Consider the following 18,360-nt stretch of genomic DNA (forward strand, 5'->3'; position numbering starts at 1 on the left):
GGGCACTGGATTGAGGAGCCTCACGGCCAGGGCCGAGCAGCACTGGAAGAGACCTCAAAGCTGTGTGACTGCCCCATCACAGCGTCTCCTCTTTCCCGCGAGCCGATAGCGATCAGGCGAGTCACAGCCACCAGTGCCGATTCATTCCGCGTAATTACCAGCGCTGACAGCCCGCGTCCGCTGGAGATACAGTCGACAAGCCAGACATGAAGGCCTGCTTTGTTCAGGGCTCTGCTCGTAAGGACGACGCGTTGCTGCCTACCTGCCCCTGTACCCGCCCCCCCCCCCCCCCCGGGGCGCCCTTCTCGGAACCAGCACGGGTTGCTTCCACTTCTCAGCGTTGCTCATGGAGGACGGCGGTGTGCGCAGGTTGTCCAGCTCTCTTTAAACAGATAAAAACCGAGAGATAATGCAAAATTGGCTCAATTAGTATAATAATCATAATTTCAATGGATTTCTGAAGTACTCGGGAGGTCAGGAAAGCGTTACACCTTCCAGCAGCCACAGTCTCCTAAACTGACACCAAAAGGCTGATTGCTGGACACATATGACCGGCCTCTATGCTAGATGGCACCTAGACGGTTGTTAAATGAGACATTCAAGATGCTAAAGGTGCACTTGTTAATTCCTAATTTATGAAAAAATAATCTGAAACTGTTTGCCTGTATAATTGCCTGTCATAGCACTTTTCATCACTTTAAACTGTATAGGCCTATATAAATACTGTAAGTGTTAAGAACATGAAATATAAGATATAGGGATTATTGATCCATCCATCCATCCATTCATATTTTGTACTTGCTTATGTGGGAGCACACAGCATATTCCAGGATCAATGGGCAAATGGCAGGATTATATGATAGGCTGTATAAGCATAAAAATGTATTGCAGAGATGTCAGGGGTCAAAGCGTTTTTTTTGCAGTTTGTCTGTTGTGATTTTCAAACACAGCGATGAAATATCCTACATTTAATTCTCTTTTCGCCTGCCCCACCTCGCTCTCCATGACACATACGCGGTGGAGGGCGAGCTCGGCAGTGAAGGGCGGCCACCTGCAGCGGCGCCCATGGAGCCGAGGGTTAAGGGCCACGGTCAAGGGCCCACAGATATGACCGTCCTGCCGAGGCTGGGGTCCAAATGCGCCGCCTTCCGATAACAGGCACAGAGGCTCAGCCCGCTGACTATAAAACAGAGTATGACAGCAAATCAATCAGCTAAAGTGTAAACTATGACAAATCAAATAAATTCACAATATAACAGCAACAGAATAGGAAAAGAAACAGAATGGCAGTGCGCTCCCAGAAAACGGGGGAAACCAACCTTTGCTTGGTAATTGTACCGTTAAAGATACAGAAATGGTACATTAATGCTGTTTGTACCTTTGGAATGTTCCATTTCTGTACCTTAAAATGTACAATTACAAGGGTACGGCATCAAACAAAGGTACAAATTATTACCCTTTTTCTCACAGTTGAATTACGTAGATTCCACGTAATCATATAATGTCTTCCATTAAAATCACAGTAATATTAGCCATCAAAATAGTAGCGTAGCAAAGGTCTTTATAAACTGAAGAAAGAGAAGGTGGAAAAAGTCCCAAAAACAGTGAAATGATCTGGTGCAGTTGTTTCTCCAGTAATGTTTGATATAGTTTCGAAAATATATTTCCAATAGTTGGGTGAAACAGTGCGTGCGTGTGTGTGTGTAAATTCCCTGTAAGAATATTGTTACTTTTCCTGTGTTTTGCTGACTTCCAGAGAGTTTTACCTTCAAAATGACGTGACGTTGTAAAGAGTAACATGTACTAGTTGCTCACTGTGGTATTTTGCAATATTTTCACTGTAAAGGAGAGAAGAGGTTTTGTCCGTCGCCGAAAAGAATATGAATTGATTTCGCGGTTCTTTTTTTTTACCACTGTACTTCTGTGTTGAAAAACAAGCGCTGATCGGCGCGATCCACCCACTAGGGGTCAGTCTTGCGTAATATTAATGAACACTATGGATTTTCTGCTAATCTGGCTATGTGTCCTTTGGAGATGTGCGGCAAGAAACCATCTTTTATCGAAGCAAATTAGGTCCACGGGGTCAAAGTTTTACAACAGGCACATTGCACCTAGCGAGAGAACCATTTTATAAACTCTGGACTATTAAAGGAGACCTGTTCTTGAGCACAGCACCTCATACACACACGACACATTATCAAGTGACAGAATAGTGCAAGAATGAGTAATATTATCAGCAATGTATGTTGCCGTAGGACATTAATTGAGTGAAAAAATATAGGTGTGAAAAGTGCCATTCCTGCGTAAATACGTAACGTAAAGTACGTAAAGTACGTCCTTCGTTCTACCTCCCACTAAATAGGCCAGAAGATATCAGAGTGAGAAATCAGCCGAAACTTGTGATGAACAAGTGATAACAGGATCAAACAACGCACACAACATAAGAGCTCAGTATGAAGGGATGAAAACAGTACCTGTCAAAGGCTTGAATTCACCTACCCTAAGAAAGTCTTATCTGTACTATACTGGTGGCTTAATGGTTAGGGACACGCACTCATAATTGAAAGATTGCAGGTTTGAATCCTCGACCAGCAAGGCACCACTGAGGTACCCTGAGCAAGGTGCCGCCCCCAAGCACTGCTCCCCCAGGCGCTGAATTAGCTGCCCCCTGCTATGTCACATGGATTAAATGCAGAGAACCTACTTCGTTATTGTGTGTCAACAATGACAACTAATCACTAAATTCTATTCTCTACGTTTTGGAATAATTATGAAGACGTCACAACTATATCATATATGGAATTATGCACTTACCAAAAAAGTATTTTAAAGAATAATAATTTGTTGGGGGGGAGGCAGCTCCGTGGATTGAGACTCAGAAGGTTGCTGGTTCAAATCCCTGGGTTGGAAGAGTGATGCTGCCATTGGGTCAATGGTAACATAACAATAATACCAATTGTGTTACAGTGCAGGGAGGATAGGGCTTCCTTTACTGTCCTGGTGCATGTGTGAGTGTCCGTGAGCTCACTGCTAATTGCTGGTGTAGAATCTAACTGCTGCAGGGACAGATCTTCAGAACTGCCCTGCAGAGCAGAGCGGGTGGAGCAGCCTGTTGCTGAAGGAGTTGACTAGGGCTCACAGGGACTCCTGAAGGGGGTGGGATCCGGGGGGCACCCCAGCACGGATCCAGCCCTGCCGATCACTTACATACAGCTGCAAAGAAGATGGCTGATGCCACCACTGAGTCAAAGAACAACTTCAGAAGTGATCGGCGTACGCTGAAGGACCTCAGTCTCCTCGATAGATAGAGTCGTCTCTCATCCTTCTCGTACATGGCAATGGTGTTGCCATGTCCAGTCCGTCCAGTTATCCACACCGTCATAAAAAAGTACCAATTTGTAACTTTAAGGGTACCATGACTTTTCACTGGGGCTGTACCCTAAAGGGTCCGCCAGTTGTACCATAGTGACAGGTAAATGTACCATTTAAGGTACAGAAATGGACTCTGGGGAACAGTTTTGTACCATTGGGCGATACATTAATGATGTGGGCACCTTGGGGAACAAAACTATACCAGAGCTGCACCATCTTTTCTGACAGCGTGTAGGATTGGACAGCCTCAATCTCCATCCCCTAGATGATCACTGGACTGACAGATGGCAGCTTTGCCCTGTGAAAGTCCTCCACCACATGATTTTTACAAGGACTCTCAGTTTTTCCAGTCTGGATATGGATCTGCGTAGCATGTCAATGGCTGTCATCCACCCCAACAGGCAGCTGATAGGTGAACTGTAGAGGGTGCATAGATGACACGGGTCCTCCGCAGCAGCAAAGCATCAATGGCCGCAGTACCAACGGCAGGTTGCAAAATCTCCTACAACCACCAAAACAACATAGGCTAGAAGCGGATGGGTGAGAGCCGGTCTGCAGAACGGCCAAGGGCAAAGACTCATCATTTGCAAGGCAAATTCCAGTACGTATGTGTCCCCTAGGAACCTCCAGACAATGGTCTGGGACACAGTCTTAGAAAAGGATCATCACAAAGCTGTAGTGAGTCACCCATCTCTCCTTTTTTCCCTTGGCCCGTACACGCTCCTACAGCAATAGTGTTACTCTGAGAAAAGCCTGACTCGTGCCCTTGGGGTCAATTTGACCCCAGGGAAGGCGCGAGAGTTAAAAACTTCAAAAACCTGTGCAATCAGCAAATCTTAATATTTCATCATCATCACCATCATCATCATATTGACATTGTTACATTTATTACTGGAATAGTTGTTTGTTAAGCCAGCAGACTTACATTGATCGATGACACCCAATCGAACTAAAAAATGAATGAAATTGGCATTGTTTATATCAGTATTTTTGGGGGGGATGTGGTGGTAGGGGGGAGTTTCCTTCATTTCTGAGCCAGAATTAGCTCTGACAGGTCATGGGGTTTCAAAAGTTTCAAGGGAGAAGAGGCACAATGATATGTAAGGAAATTACATTTGCATTAAAGAAGGACAGCGTAGTAAGTCAGAGCCAGGCGGTGCTTCCGTGCTCTGAGGGCTGATGATAGCACAGGCAATTGCTGAAAGATAAGTTAAGATGGGTTGTTGTATCCCAAGTCAAAATTTGCATATTCCCCCTTAAAGCAGGAAAAATGAGACTCATACACAGTGTATCTAAAGAAGAAAAGCACTGGCAGTCTTGCAGTGTGCAGTGAAGACACAGCATACATCGCTACTCTAACAGGACTGTTTTCTTCCCAGCATAATCAGATTGTGTAAACCCACCACGTTATCTAAAAATAGGTGTTTTATTTTTATTACTCAGATTCATATTTTTAAAAGAAGTAGAGGCATTTTGTAGGATATGTTGTAAACTGCAGAGGTTTCAGAGACATTTAAAGTTTTTAAGAAGAGTTATTGCCAACCTTTGCCCATGACAAATTGAGATGGTGTGTATGGGCAAATTGGGCCCCCCTGACTGGAAGGTAGTTGGTTTAAATCCCAATGGGTACTTTGAACCCCAAGCTGTGTCTCATGAAGTGCGAGATGGGATCTACAAACTGACAATTTCCTTACTATGATGAATTAGATTGCTATTGTATTATGATAACAACAAACATCTTTTTTATTCCCCGTCTTGCGGCCATAACTTCTGGGATAGACTCCGGACCCCCGTAAGCCTGAAAAGGACACCAAACATATTGAAATGATTTGTGCACAGACATAATGGGGGAGGGGGAGATATACTTCTCATTCATTAAGTACTGTATTAAAGTGGTACCTTTAAACACAAACTTAATTCGTTCTAGAAGGCTGGTCGAGCTGCAATTTGGTCGAGGTCAAAGTCGAATTTCCCCATAAGAAATAACGTAAATGACTTAAATCCGTTCGAAATCCCCAAATGATTGCCTATTTAAACAGATCTACCTAACTAATGATAAAAATCATTAACAATCCATATAAAATTAATACACACGTGAAATAGAACACATATGAAAGCAATAAACTTGAAATAAATGACAATCCCACACTCCAAAGCAAGAGCAGACACACGTGCGCCACCTTCCAGTCGCGCTATAATTTCCTTTATAAATTCTACAGCTACTCTCACTACTTCGGTTTGCTGCTATCACTGCTCATTTTCTTAGGGGGCATGATCACTCTACTGTAGGTGAAGCGCTAAAAAAACCACAGGTACACAGCTTTTTCACGTCGCGACACTGAAAACGATTCATGGGCATCGGCATCCCAGTCGGTCCGTTTGCCTTGGTTTCAGCCCGTCAGACACGCGTATCGATCCGTGCAGGTTTTAGCAGGTCTGTTTTGTTTTGTCGTGTTCCAATTATTCATTCGAGCTGCGACTACATTTTTCTCGACAGAACCGAGGTCCGAATTGGTGGAGTTGAACGCGAGTTTTAGCAGGAACGGTAGAGTTCGGTCGAGGTACATCTCGACCAAGAGGTGCGTCCAAACCTCTATTCCAATATATCCACACAAATGACGGAAAGAAAATTCTAAACAGTTATAAAACCTCATTTCATTACGCAAAAATTATATTGTCTCTATATTCTTAAACATATATTCAAATAGGCCTACTTATATTTGGTTGCAAATGTTGCCCACTGTTTCCATTACAAACGTATTGGCATAGTCTATAACATACACAACCACAAATATTTATCCAGTGAGATAAATAAATAAATTGTAGCTCGAAATATCTTGCTCTGGACTGAGCTGACGCACATTAAGTGAAACTACGGCTTCATTCAAAGCAGAACTCCTGGCCTCCAGCAAACCTCTGGGGAGCCCTCACTGCGGAACAAACGTTTTCATTCTACTAAAATCACTATTGCGCGGGTTTTCAAATAATAAAAGAAATTAATAAAAATACAGATTTGTTTAAACGAGTCTTTGGACCGGAATTCAATGTCACCAATAACTTATACATCAAAGCCTTTGCATGTGGTTTATTACAGTTACTAAAGCTCAATTACTGCTACAAATAATAATAGATAATTCATTTTATTTCTTATTTTAAAAGTGAATTGAGGTAGCTTTCGCTGTGCATATTGCCTCTGTTTTCTAATCTAGAATGTCGATGCAAATGAAAGAAAAACGTCCTAGCGGTTATTTGAATGTAAGCAAATGGGGTAAGCTAACTTCAGAAGCAATAGTTTGACCGGTATATAATGGCCAAAGGTCCGCCGGACAGTTTTAGAGTTAAGAGTGTATACTGACTTTTGTATGATGATCACTACTTACCTTGTTTATCGCCTAAAATAACCAACTAATTTCAAACAACTGACAAGAGAAAGGGACCTGGCAACAGGCAGCTGAACAATATGGAAACTGGTAAGAAGAACTTTCTTTACATAAATTCTTTTGGTGCCTCGAGGCGCCAAGGCCCTTGCATACATGGAGCATGTCAATAGAAAGTTAATCATTTTGGTATATATGTTGTCGTGCTGGAAATGTGTGGATTATCTAATATTTGTCCAATCGCAGAGAGCTGAGGCTGACGAGTAGCCGAATGTAATCTCTGAGAAACGTTTCAAAACCATAGTATGTTAAAAAAAATACGCTATGTATTAAAATACAGAGTTATATACAAGGCTAAAAGATTGTAATCCACCTGGGAAGGGAATAAGTGGAGTGAAAAGTTAGGAGGTATTATGCCGACTGTAAATAACAAAGCGAGTTCACAGGAAAGCGTTTATTTGCTGTTAAGTGAATGTGACTTTCAAAACTTCTGATAATTTGAGCATCTCTCTCAATATTCACTCAAGTGTGGCGTTCAGTGGCCTCTTATCTTCAACCACTTTCATAAAGCTGTCTTATTTTACATAGCACTGTGTTTTTTGCATGCAATTTCCTATCATATGCTAAATTGCAAATAGTGTCTGGTAACTATAAAAAGGATTTATGCTACCTAGGAAATTTTTAAAGAAAAACTCTTAATCGTCTGAATATCCCTTAGTGACATTCCAGCATCGCGTTTAACGCTGGTACCCTGTGCTAACCGGGGTAGCGGCCCCCGCCCCAGACGACCCTTATCAGGATAAGCTGCTGAAAACTTTGAATGTAACTTTTAATGAATTGGTGTGCAAATGTGTAGTTTCCTTTAAAATGTTTTGTATAAAATAGATAACTTCTTAAATTTTTATAATAATTTCTCATGATGACGGTGATGATGATGATGATGAAGATGACGCGGATGATGGTGATGATGATGATGATGACGATGATGAGAGCGTTAACTCGTTTGTACTGTGCCTTGTCAGACAGGTATCCCTCTTGTGAAGAGAAATGTTTTCTGGTATGGTAAAGATATACGTGAGTTTTATCTTATATTAGGATTAGGAAACTTTTTTTCTGTGATGACGCTAATCTTGAAATAATTGTTTCTGGAGATTTTCACTTGTAGATGCTAAATCGGGAAACTGTAAACGTATTTCAAAAGTGCAATGAACTTTAATGAAATATTCTTATTTATCCGACGTCAAAGAGATTCTCTGTCCTGGTTCTAATAATTACTAGCTTAATTTGACTTTGGTTACGGTGGGTTTGCTCCGTTTGCTCCGAATTTTTTTTCTTCATTTTCATCGGTGATATTTTCAGCATCCGAATGTGACGTTGGCTTTAAGTTTGTTTCTTATTTAGAAAAACGAATAATGATGAAGGATTACCATATTCTCCAAAGACCGAAGTTTAGCATTGGCACTCAATGGCTCATGTACTCCTTTGTATATACGAGCATTTCCCTCATTTCCTGCAGAAAAATGAACCAGATATTTCAGTCTATATTGAAATCCATCCATTCATCCATGCTATCCCGGAAGCAATGGGCACAAGGCAGGGAACAACCCAGGATGTGGGGGGCAACCCTATATTGAAATTATAATTGAAATAGACTTAAAATATATTCCTACTTTACGATGGCTTGCGTCCTGGTTCTGATTATTTTCAACCGATTAACAAACCTTAAATAACGTTTTTTACAGAGTGTATGTAGAAATGTAGAAATTAAGGAGTAACTACTTTTTATCACTTGAGACTTTTACATCAGGTTAATGAGTTTAATATATAGGAACTACAATTTGCGTTATAGGTCTCCACATTCATCTATCATTCGGATTTTCTGTGAAAAATTAACAGGAAAAGCTGCACGATTTGATTGCATTTTATCGGCACTGCGATTGTTTCTGATCTGATTTTTCGACGGTTTCCATTTCCGTGCTTAATGAGTGAGGCCTGTTGTCATCTTGTTTGGTTACTTATTTAATTCATTCACCGGAAATGCAGCATACAACACGATGCCGCGCTTTTGTCGATCGTAGAAGCATGTACAAGTTACTTCCCGAGTTAAGAACGCCCGACTTACGGACAACTCATACTTACGAACGGAGTGCCATACAGTACAGCCTATTATATTAAATATTCGACTTAAACACAGTGGTTCGTAATAGCGAAGGTGCACTACTCGTGAAAAGATCGCGCAGTTTCAGCCGTTCGAGGTACAGTACAGTACCTTATGTAGTTACTGTTATTAGTACCACATAATAATTATTATGCACTGTATCATTATATTTCCGACTTGCCTACACATTCGACTTGGAGACAGACTTAGGTAACGGATCTTGTTTGTAACCTGGAAACTGACAGTGCTTAAACACTTATGAGTAACAGTTGAATGAGTGTTATGCCAGTAAATTAGAAAAAGCAAATTTACTCAATTAATTTTAAAAGATTCCTTAAGCGACGTAACCTGCCGGGTTGCACGAATATGACTTTGTTTCCTTTTATCTGCATTTTTGCACTGCGAGAAGAAGTTTTATATCAAATAAAAAATTGTGCTGTTAACCAGAATACATCCAGAAATCAAAAGAGGAAGTAAGAGACGCCTCCAAGCATGGGCGGGGAGCGGTGCCCCGTGAAAACAAGCACGCTACTTGGGTCTGAAATAAATGTATGATTTTTGCCACTACATAATATGTATAATATATCACTATATATATATATATAGGATCTGAAATAAATGTATGATTATGATTATATATATATATATAATGTGTGTGTGTGTGTGTGAGAGAGAGAGTGTGAGAGAGAGAGAGAGTGCTAAAATACTGTGCGCTGGGAACAGGCGAAACACAAACGTAAACTTTTATTGACGGACACTTAACACAGGTGCACTGGGTGGTTGAGTCGTTCAGTTGGTGAATAGCTAAGTTAACAAAAGAAAACAAAATCAAGCTATAAGAAATCAGAGTGAGTTATATATTTGTAAACACTGTCGAATGTAACTGCAAAGCACTGCATAAATAACATTGGTTTTCAAAATGGTCTTTTGCTTCTTAATGCTGGGAATCTATGTAATGCTTGAAGGACATTAAAGTCAAATGCACTTGCCTCCCCTAACAGAGCAAATGTCTGCCCCCCTCCCCCCAGTTGAAATGGTCTAGAACCACCACTGTTCCCAGCACAGTATCTGTTCAATGTCAAATCTACATAACTGATGATCTACTGGTGACTTCTGCATAGGAATAGCTTCTGCAATAATAATGCTTATTAATGAACATAAATTTCAGAAACATACATATAAACTGGGTATTTCTCTTATATACTGAGCTAAGCCAAATGCTAAGAGTCCACGGTAAATCATATCAGAACAGGGCTAATGGAAGAAGAAGCAGACACCCTTGCAGATGAGCTGATGCTGAGGTGCCCGTCTGGGGCACACTTAGCACTCCAATCGCTAATCTAACGAGTCGCGGAAGAAGAGTCATTAATACTCTGCATGGAATGTAACATGGCGAAACCTTACATGCACTGCGCTAATTGAATTTTACCTTCACTGTGTGCATTGCGAAATACTGGATTCCCAGTGAATTTAGTTGCTGTCCCAACAAAACATGGCCCCGAGACTATAGCAAACGCTACAGCGCATTTCACTGGCTTTGGCAGTGCGCTTCCGTGTTTCTTAATGCTTCCTTAATTGTTAAGTTTCCTAAAACCCATAAAACCAACACACAGCCAAAGGACCTAAAATGCACTGATCTTGCAAGTTATACAGATGAGCAGTTTATTTCAGTCACACGGGTTTTGACTAACATACAACGATAACCAAATGCGGAGCCCGATTTGTATATGAGGAGTCATTTGCAATATTTTTTGTTTAAATTGTCAGTATAAATTGGTTTGAGAAAGTAGTCTACTGAACATTCAACGCAGTGCAGTACGCAAGTTAGAAACACATTTACTGGAACTTTTCTTCCAGAAGAACTTACTAACATTTGTTTTCTCCAACAAAGGTAAGAATTACTTTTACACATTTGTAGAAATTCAGAGAATGTACGATAATCACCAAATCCTGAAATGCATGCTAGCTGTATATTGTGTGTGCTAATTTGCTTTGGTGCCGACTTGCAGAGGTAGCAATTTCAGGTCCAGAAAGTAAAAATCCAGTCCAGGATTTTGTTTTAACCAATCAGTTGAGCATAAAGAGTCACAGTCACATAGTATTCAACTGGTGGTTGAAACAAAATCCTGCTCTGGATTTTTACTTTCTGGACCTGAAATTGCCACCTCTGCTGACTTGTAAATCTGTTACTTTCAGCATCTATACCCACTTTACTATAACTGACCTCACAGCCAATATGGAGCCATACTACATGTGGATGTTATTATTAATGTTTATGTTCAGTCCAGACCATGAAGCCAATAAACGTAGAGAGTGCAGTACGTTGGGAATACATTATGAAAACTCCTTTGCGGTTTATGATACAGACAGATGTATGTCCTTCTTCCAGAGTACTCCAAGAGAGTGTATCAGGGCGTCAGAGTGAAGCACACAGTGAAAGACCTGCTGGCAGAGAAAAGATCACGGCAGACCAACGTGCCCAGATACAATGTGAGTGTATAAGTTGGATAATTTGCCTGAACCTATCTGCTTACCCACCATTAGTATTTGTTCTCTCTTCCTTTCTCTCTCTTGTTATCATGACGAATAGCTGGCTAGATACTGAGTGAGCAACAGCTGTCTATGAGCGAAGTTCTGCCCAACGAAATCTGCTGATCGCCTCCATCATGGTGGTAGAGAAGCACAGGGGAATGTCTGTTTGCGGCTGCGAGTGCAGTGTGCTGCCGCCTCCCGGCTGTGGCGGGCTGGCTATGCAAAGCCAGCATCAAACACACCTGCGGAGACGCATCATCCCCCCCCCGCTCCCCCACCCCGACCTCAGACAAGACAGCCATTGTCAGCAACAGAAATACTGAATTTGAGCTTTAAACAAACAGGAAAGGCTTCTTCTCTTGCGGCCGGCCCTCCCGCTCACCCATCGATTCTGCCTGCCTGGTACGATTTGCTTGGGGTTTTCCTGCTAGCTGTGGCATGGCTCTGTCTGCGGGTTCCATGTGTTCCATAGAAGGGTCGCCATTAGGGTCAGATGACTCAGAGCTGTCCAATATTGGACATTCCCATTTGCTTGAAAAATTTGCCTCAGCCCACACATGTACAGTGTGGGGCGGCTGATTTTTTAAAGATTCCCATGCAGAATTACAATTCAAAACCATATATGGTGTTCCCCCCCCCCCCCCCCCCAAGTTCCCACTACGTAACAGTGGAAACTGTAGTCATGGAGTGAAGTTTGTGTGTTGAGTCATCGTTATAAGAAAAGCGTGACTGTTACAAAGAGACCTTCCTTTCCTGCTTCCATTCCGGACTCCCGGTAACCCCCCCCCCACTCCCCTTCTCTCCATTGTGGTTCCATGTTGCTATGGCTACAGGTAAAGTAACCTGATAGTTAACGTGACTATCAGGAATGAGCTACACTGAGGTGCCTCAATACCACTTTATTACCAGAACACTTGGTATGCAGTAGTAAACTTTCATGAGAGTATGTCCATGTTTGCCAAATATACTCTTGAAAGCTTAATTCGACAGAAATTGCTCTCCTTAAATAAAAGTAATGCATTAAGAAATCAGGCCCCGGAAAGTATTCATTTAATAAGCCATTTAATAAGTCAGATCCCGATTATAAACAAATAAACTCATTCAGTAGATGGTTTGTCCAAAGCTATGTATAGGTCACAAAAACTTGGGGTCAGAGAGAAGGATCAACCAAAGGGTTAACCAGCATCCAGCTTCCCTGGGGTAGTTGTGGTTAAGAGCCTTGCTTGGGTGCCCGTCGTTGATGTTTACTCTGCTGGCCATGGGATTTGAACTCACAACCTCGCGGATACAGCCATAGATGCCTGCTGATTTCATGCTGCATGTCACAGTATCTCATAACAGCCAAAAAAGCATGCGATCTGAATACATCTGTGTCTGAGGACAGTTCTTCGGTATCATGTGAACTTCTGCCGTGGTCTGGATTCGAAAGATTACCAGGTGGCACCTATGAAGTGACCTAACATCCAGATGTGGGTTTTGCTTGACAAATAACCAGTCCCCATGGCCTTCATGGTCCATACAGAAGAATGACAAATTTAGAATATGTAAGTCAAAACAAAGTTCTCGGCTTATCGGACTACGTTGTCTATGCCTGTGATCGGAAGGTTGGTGGTTTGAACCCTGGCCATGACAGAACGGTCCTGTGTCTTTGAGCCCTTGAACATGGACCTTAACCCCCAGCTCCAGGGGTGCTGCTTGATGATTGACCCTGTGCTGTGACCCCCAAGCTGTGAAGAGCAAGATGGGGTTGGTGAAGAAACGAATTCCAATGTACCTGTGCAAATGGCCAATGAAGGATTATTATTATTATTTGTAAGACACATGGATCACAGGACGCACAGAAAATCACACTCTCAGAGGCAAGTTACCTCTTTGTGGAACTTACTGGTATAGACCCCAGAGTCACCACTGCCCTACGATAGATGATTCTGGATTTGTAAGTCAGTAAATGGAGCCACGATATGCCGAATAGTGTTTAAGCAGGCAAATTATATTCATTATGGAACAATAGAAACCGCAGTGACTGTAGAAGGTTCACTGCCTTCTGTGGAATGGAGAAATGCCAGATGCATGTTTGCGGAGAAGAACACAGGAACACCATTGTGGCAATAGAGAATCACCAAAGGAAGGCTGACCTCAGGAGACCAGAGATAGTCAGATCGATTATTTATATCTGTCCTTAGTTTTTTGTAAATGGCATGACTTTACATTTATTTAGCAGGGATTTTTACTCAAATCAGTATACTTTTGTGGTCATTGAAATTGGGGATTAAGGGTCTTGCTGAGGGAGCTAAAAATGACATCACTCTGCTGATCCTGGGATTCAAACCGACAACCTTCTGATCTCAGGCACAGTATCCCAACCCACTGAGCCACACAGTGCCACCAATTAATGGACCTCGCCCCAATAACTAAGCTACCCATTGACACTGGTTCCTGAAATTGCTTCATGTGGTCAGCCCTGATACATCCCTCATTTGTTTGTTTTTTTCGGGAGCTCTTGTGTCATGTCAGGCCAACCCTAACCCTAACCCTAACCCCCCTTCCCAAATGTGGGAAAGGAGAATTTATAAATTAACTTCTTTGAGACGCCAAGCTTCCTTGTCACTTGGCTGGGAACATTCTTGCAGTTATCAGTGCAAAAATGAATGACTCAATGAATGCGGGCGATGAAACAGGATCATTACAGGTTCATATTTCCCGCGACATGAACAGGTTCCATGTCGAAAATCATATGAGTCTGAAGCTTAATGTTGAGATAATGCTGTGGAACAGTGGAATGAGGCAGTCTGCCTGTCTGGGCACTCGAGCGCTGGTGTGGTCTCCATGTCCTTGAATAAAACTATGCAGAGATTCGCTCCCCCCTTCCTTTTTCCTTCTGTGTCTGCCCCCCCCCCCCCCCCCCCAGCCTGCCATCGGGCCTGTAGATGAGGTCTGAGACGTACGGGTCCTCAGGAGGGAAGTCTTGGTGCTGGCATTCAAATGACATTCAAATGGAACCTTCAGAATTTGCATGCCTCCCAGCCAGACCTGCCCCAGAATCAGCTCTTTCATGTTTGCAGTATGCAAAGCGCCGGGGACCTTGTCGTTCTCTCCGTCTGTCTCCACCTCTCCCCCCCACAACGAGACATGGCCGGTCCTTGGAGACAGGTCACCAGTGCGCCCAGCGCCCATTTCACCGGGCCTGAAGCTCGCAAAGCACCACTTACAGCACCCCCTCCCCTGGGGAGATGTAGGGGTGGGGGGTGGTAGCCATTAATCCAGCGTGGCCGGCTGCCAGATCCCACACAGGGACAGGTGCCTCCGATCTGCCGGGTTATAAGGCAGGTTTTGCATATCTCTCTAGCAGAAATGCCTTCTTGTGCACTGATGCTTGGCTTCAGGAACAGAGCGGAATGAGGTCATTGTTTGGCTGGTGTTGGGCCACATCTAATGATGGCATCCGCTTTCTGCTTATTCACATACTTTTTTTAATGCACTTTGTAGGCCTTTTATGTCTTTGTCGCATCTGTCTGAATGGATGGATCCTTGAGGCCGAAAGCACAAAATAGTAACAGAACACAAAGCCGGTCAGAGGGGCTCTGCAGGGTCGCTCCCTGGGCCCATTAAGCACGTTATAATGGAGTGGGGCTTTTGGCTGGCTGGGCTTTTGTTCCCTGTACGCCCAGCAGGGCCTTCGCTCTGCTTCATGCAGCCGTCTTCATTTTAACAAATGAAAGGCCTGCATCTGTAGCTGACAGAATGTGAATAAAATAACTTGCATACAGTAATATCGATTCTGACTGGACTGAGATTGACTGGCTGGTGCTTCATTATACATAACGGATAGATATGGAGGGTGCAGATTTGGGTTCAACATTGGTAGGGACTAGGGAGCGAATCAGCCCCCCACCCCTACCCCCTAAAACACACACAGTGCTCCTACGACACGTTCCTACCATCCAAATCTATGCCCTTCATATAGATAATTCTATTCAGTTATACGCAAATATCAACATTATAATACTGTAGGACTTGCTGTCATAACAGATGTTTTACATGAAACATGGAAAAAAGACATCAAGTCTAAGCGTTGACTGAACGAGCCCATGTGCTTCGCTGTGACGCTGATATGACAGTAAATATGATATGATTTCCTGTGTCCCAGGTGGGGGAGGCTTTGACCTGCCTTACCCTCCCGCCCCCATCATGATGACAGAGCTGATGCAATGATCACAAAGACACTTTTCCTGATACACACATCCACCCCCCTCCACGTGTAATCAGACCAGGTCGTGACACTTAATGAAAACGAACGTGATGGTGACTGTCCTGTGGAGCCGGTGTCCGCGCGAACATCAGCTCGGTTTCTGCATCCGTCCGCAGGAAGCGCCAGTGAGGCAGTAACTTCGCTTCGGGACACAGTAGCAGAGCCACCGCTAGGGGGCAGTATGGAGCAGCGATATAATTACACATTCTTCTCTCTGCAGGGCGGGTCGAGTCCCTCCCAACCGGCCTTCGTCCCAGTTTCAGGTGAGGTCCTGACGTACACACCAGTGAAATGACAATTTACCAATTATCCCATTACCAATTATCCCCAAACTATGCACGGTGGTCATGGTAAGCAGAAGGAGAAACTGTGAGAGATGCAAAGCATTTAGCTTAGCAAATACTGATATTTATCTTTAAGGAGTCCATCTCGTTTCAGTGGAATAAGACCAGATATCTCTCAGCTGTCTGTTGGCAGAGTGTTTGAATTAGGCCTTCTCAGCGGGGCCACCCGATTGGCTCCCCGTTTGCTGCCGGGCCAGTGCTGCTGGCCCCTGCCACATGGAGATTAAGGAAAAGAAAATAACTGTCAGCCAACCTGAAAGCCTGGCTTTGTGTTTTCATTTCCCGGTGCAGGCTCCCACGTGCTTCCTGGTTACTACGGCATGAGAAGACCCTTCATGGCTGACACAGAGATCTGCCATCCAAGCAAACAGTTTCCAGGAGAGGCCTACTCCTCGCCCTTGGGGGGCAAGCCGCTGTCCTGCGACACCTCCTCTGTGACAGGTTATTCTTCCCTCATAGATGGCTACTACACTGAGCCCTTTGGGGAGTACCGGAACACGGCCTTCACCCCCGGAGGGGGCTCCCTCTTCCCCGGGTCGGCTTTGCCTTCCATACTTCCACCTTTTCCTGGGGACTCCTCTCACTTCCTCCTGGTAAGAGTCAGAGATGTACGGTATAACGGCTAACATATCGGTATCAGCCAACATTCTTCAAAATCGAGACAATGTTGTCGGTTCGAGGTGACAATCTTGGTCAACGTTGCCGGTCGATATTTCGACTTTAGCCAATATTCAAAGTTAGCAGCACCAAAGCTAAAGAAACAACTTCTGAAATGATGGAAACGATCAAATTGAACAATCATCTGTTTTCCATATCTGAGCAGAAGGGACTCGTTTACCACTTAGCGCCTCGCTACGGGATCCAATGTCGCCTCTGCTTCACTGATACACATTATATGATGAGGTTGCTACCAACATTCCCAAGAGCCTAGAATGCGACTAGCATTATTTCACTACAGATTTCTGATGCTCAGAGCCAGTTATGGGCACTATTAGACAAAATTTCAGTGCACCATTAGCATGAGTCCCAGTCACAAACTTCCACTCTGTCTTCTACCGATTCAAAAATATTCACAACAAATCCTGTTTTTGTTGGAATTCTCCAATCATACTACAGCCCTAGGAAATGGTAGTTAGTAAAAAACACAACGCAAAGATACCGTCCAGTCAGGATTAACGAATTTGCATTTTCATCCGCTTCTGAAGCAGAGATATGCTCAGACTGCTGTCTGAATCCTTTACTTCACGCATTTTACCTGCAGAGGGACGCATGGGAGCAGACTGCGGCAGACACCGTGAGTCAGGCCGAGGGGCTGTGCTCTGACAGTCTGGCCCCCGTGGTGGCCCCAGCCTCGCTGTCCAGCCCGGATTCGGGGAGCCCGGTGCACTACCGAGCCTCTAGCCGGGGTTCTGGGACACCCGGGTCCCAGCCTTACTTGCACTCACTAGAGGAGGTTCACTACCCAACTCTGTACCCACCTACTTCTGGCTACACGTGCTCCCCATACATGGGCACCCCTGGTGACCTGGCGTCTAAAATAGCCCCCTTGTCCTCCGAGGAGTCGGACAATGGACCAGTGCTCAGCGACGCCCCCTCCTGGTCGAAGGATGATGCTGGCTCATGGTCACCTTATGATATCCGGAGAGCCTACTGAAGGTCTGAAGATGGCTGATTCTGAAATGAGCCCCTTCACTAAGGACACTCATTCACAAGAGACGTTTCTGACTTTTTCATTTGATCCCCCTCCTGAAGCCATGACTTTCTCCCCTTTTCCCAACTGAAGGAATTACGCTGTAAATTATTTCTACAGCAAAACCATTACTTCTTGTATTGAAGTGATTGTGGATGTGTGTCTATATGTTGTTTTCTTCAAGATAAACTTGGTTAATTTTTGTAGCATATTTGTAGCCTAATTTCCAGTACATTTGCAAAGACTAATTATTGGTGATTGTCGACCGAAGTGCAAATTGTCATGCTCTGCATACTTATTGTATGTATGTTTTAAATATTTTCACATTAATTGATTGTGAAAGGTACTTTCTTACTTAAGTGCAGCTCAAATTTAGTCTATGGAGAACAATGTAATTGAGACAGATTTGTATCCCTTCATAGTCATTAGTTCATTTGAACAGCAGAATATGCAGAAAAACACTACAGCTCCAGGTTCCATTGTTTTGTAATTGTGTTATTAATGTTTCTGTTCTTTCATTATCATGCAAATCTTTAACATTTAAGTAAAAAGCACTGTAACGATTATCCATATTATATCTATTGTATGTTTTATAATTAATTTAGGGAAAGCAAATAAATGCTGTAGTTTTAATGGTA

The 18,360-nt window shown here is 43.4% G+C and overlaps 1 protein-coding gene across 1 annotated transcript; it reads left to right on the forward strand.

The window, feature by feature from the left end:
• The first annotated feature begins 6,467 nt into the window (after nucleotides 1–6,467).
• On the forward strand, nucleotides 6,468–18,360 carry pou2af2 (POU class 2 homeobox associating factor 2). Its single transcript, XM_048984714.1, has 5 exons — nucleotides 6,468–6,842; nucleotides 11,297–11,397; nucleotides 15,909–15,951; nucleotides 16,324–16,625; nucleotides 17,294–18,360. Exons 1-5 carry the CDS (start codon nucleotides 6,833–6,835, stop codon nucleotides 17,684–17,686), a joined length of 849 nt encoding a protein of 282 aa, XP_048840671.1. The 5' UTR covers nucleotides 6,468–6,832; the 3' UTR covers nucleotides 17,687–18,360.

Source organism: Brienomyrus brachyistius, chromosome 18 (genome assembly GCF_023856365.1).
Source record: "Brienomyrus brachyistius isolate T26 chromosome 18, BBRACH_0.4, whole genome shotgun sequence".
Classification (NCBI taxonomy): domain Eukaryota; kingdom Metazoa; phylum Chordata; class Actinopteri; order Osteoglossiformes; family Mormyridae; genus Brienomyrus; species Brienomyrus brachyistius.

What these genes read in the sequence shown, in the direction of transcription:
- pou2af2 (XM_048984714.1), top strand. An exon ending in CCAACGTGCCCAGATACAAT is followed by an intron (nt 11,398 to 15,908) that starts GTGAGTGTATAA and finishes TTCTCTCTGCAG; the next exon opens with GGCGGGTCGAGTCCCTCCCA. An exon ending in ACTCCTCTCACTTCCTCCTG is followed by an intron (nt 16,626 to 17,293) that starts GTAAGAGTCAGA and finishes TTTTACCTGCAG; the next exon opens with AGGGACGCATGGGAGCAGAC.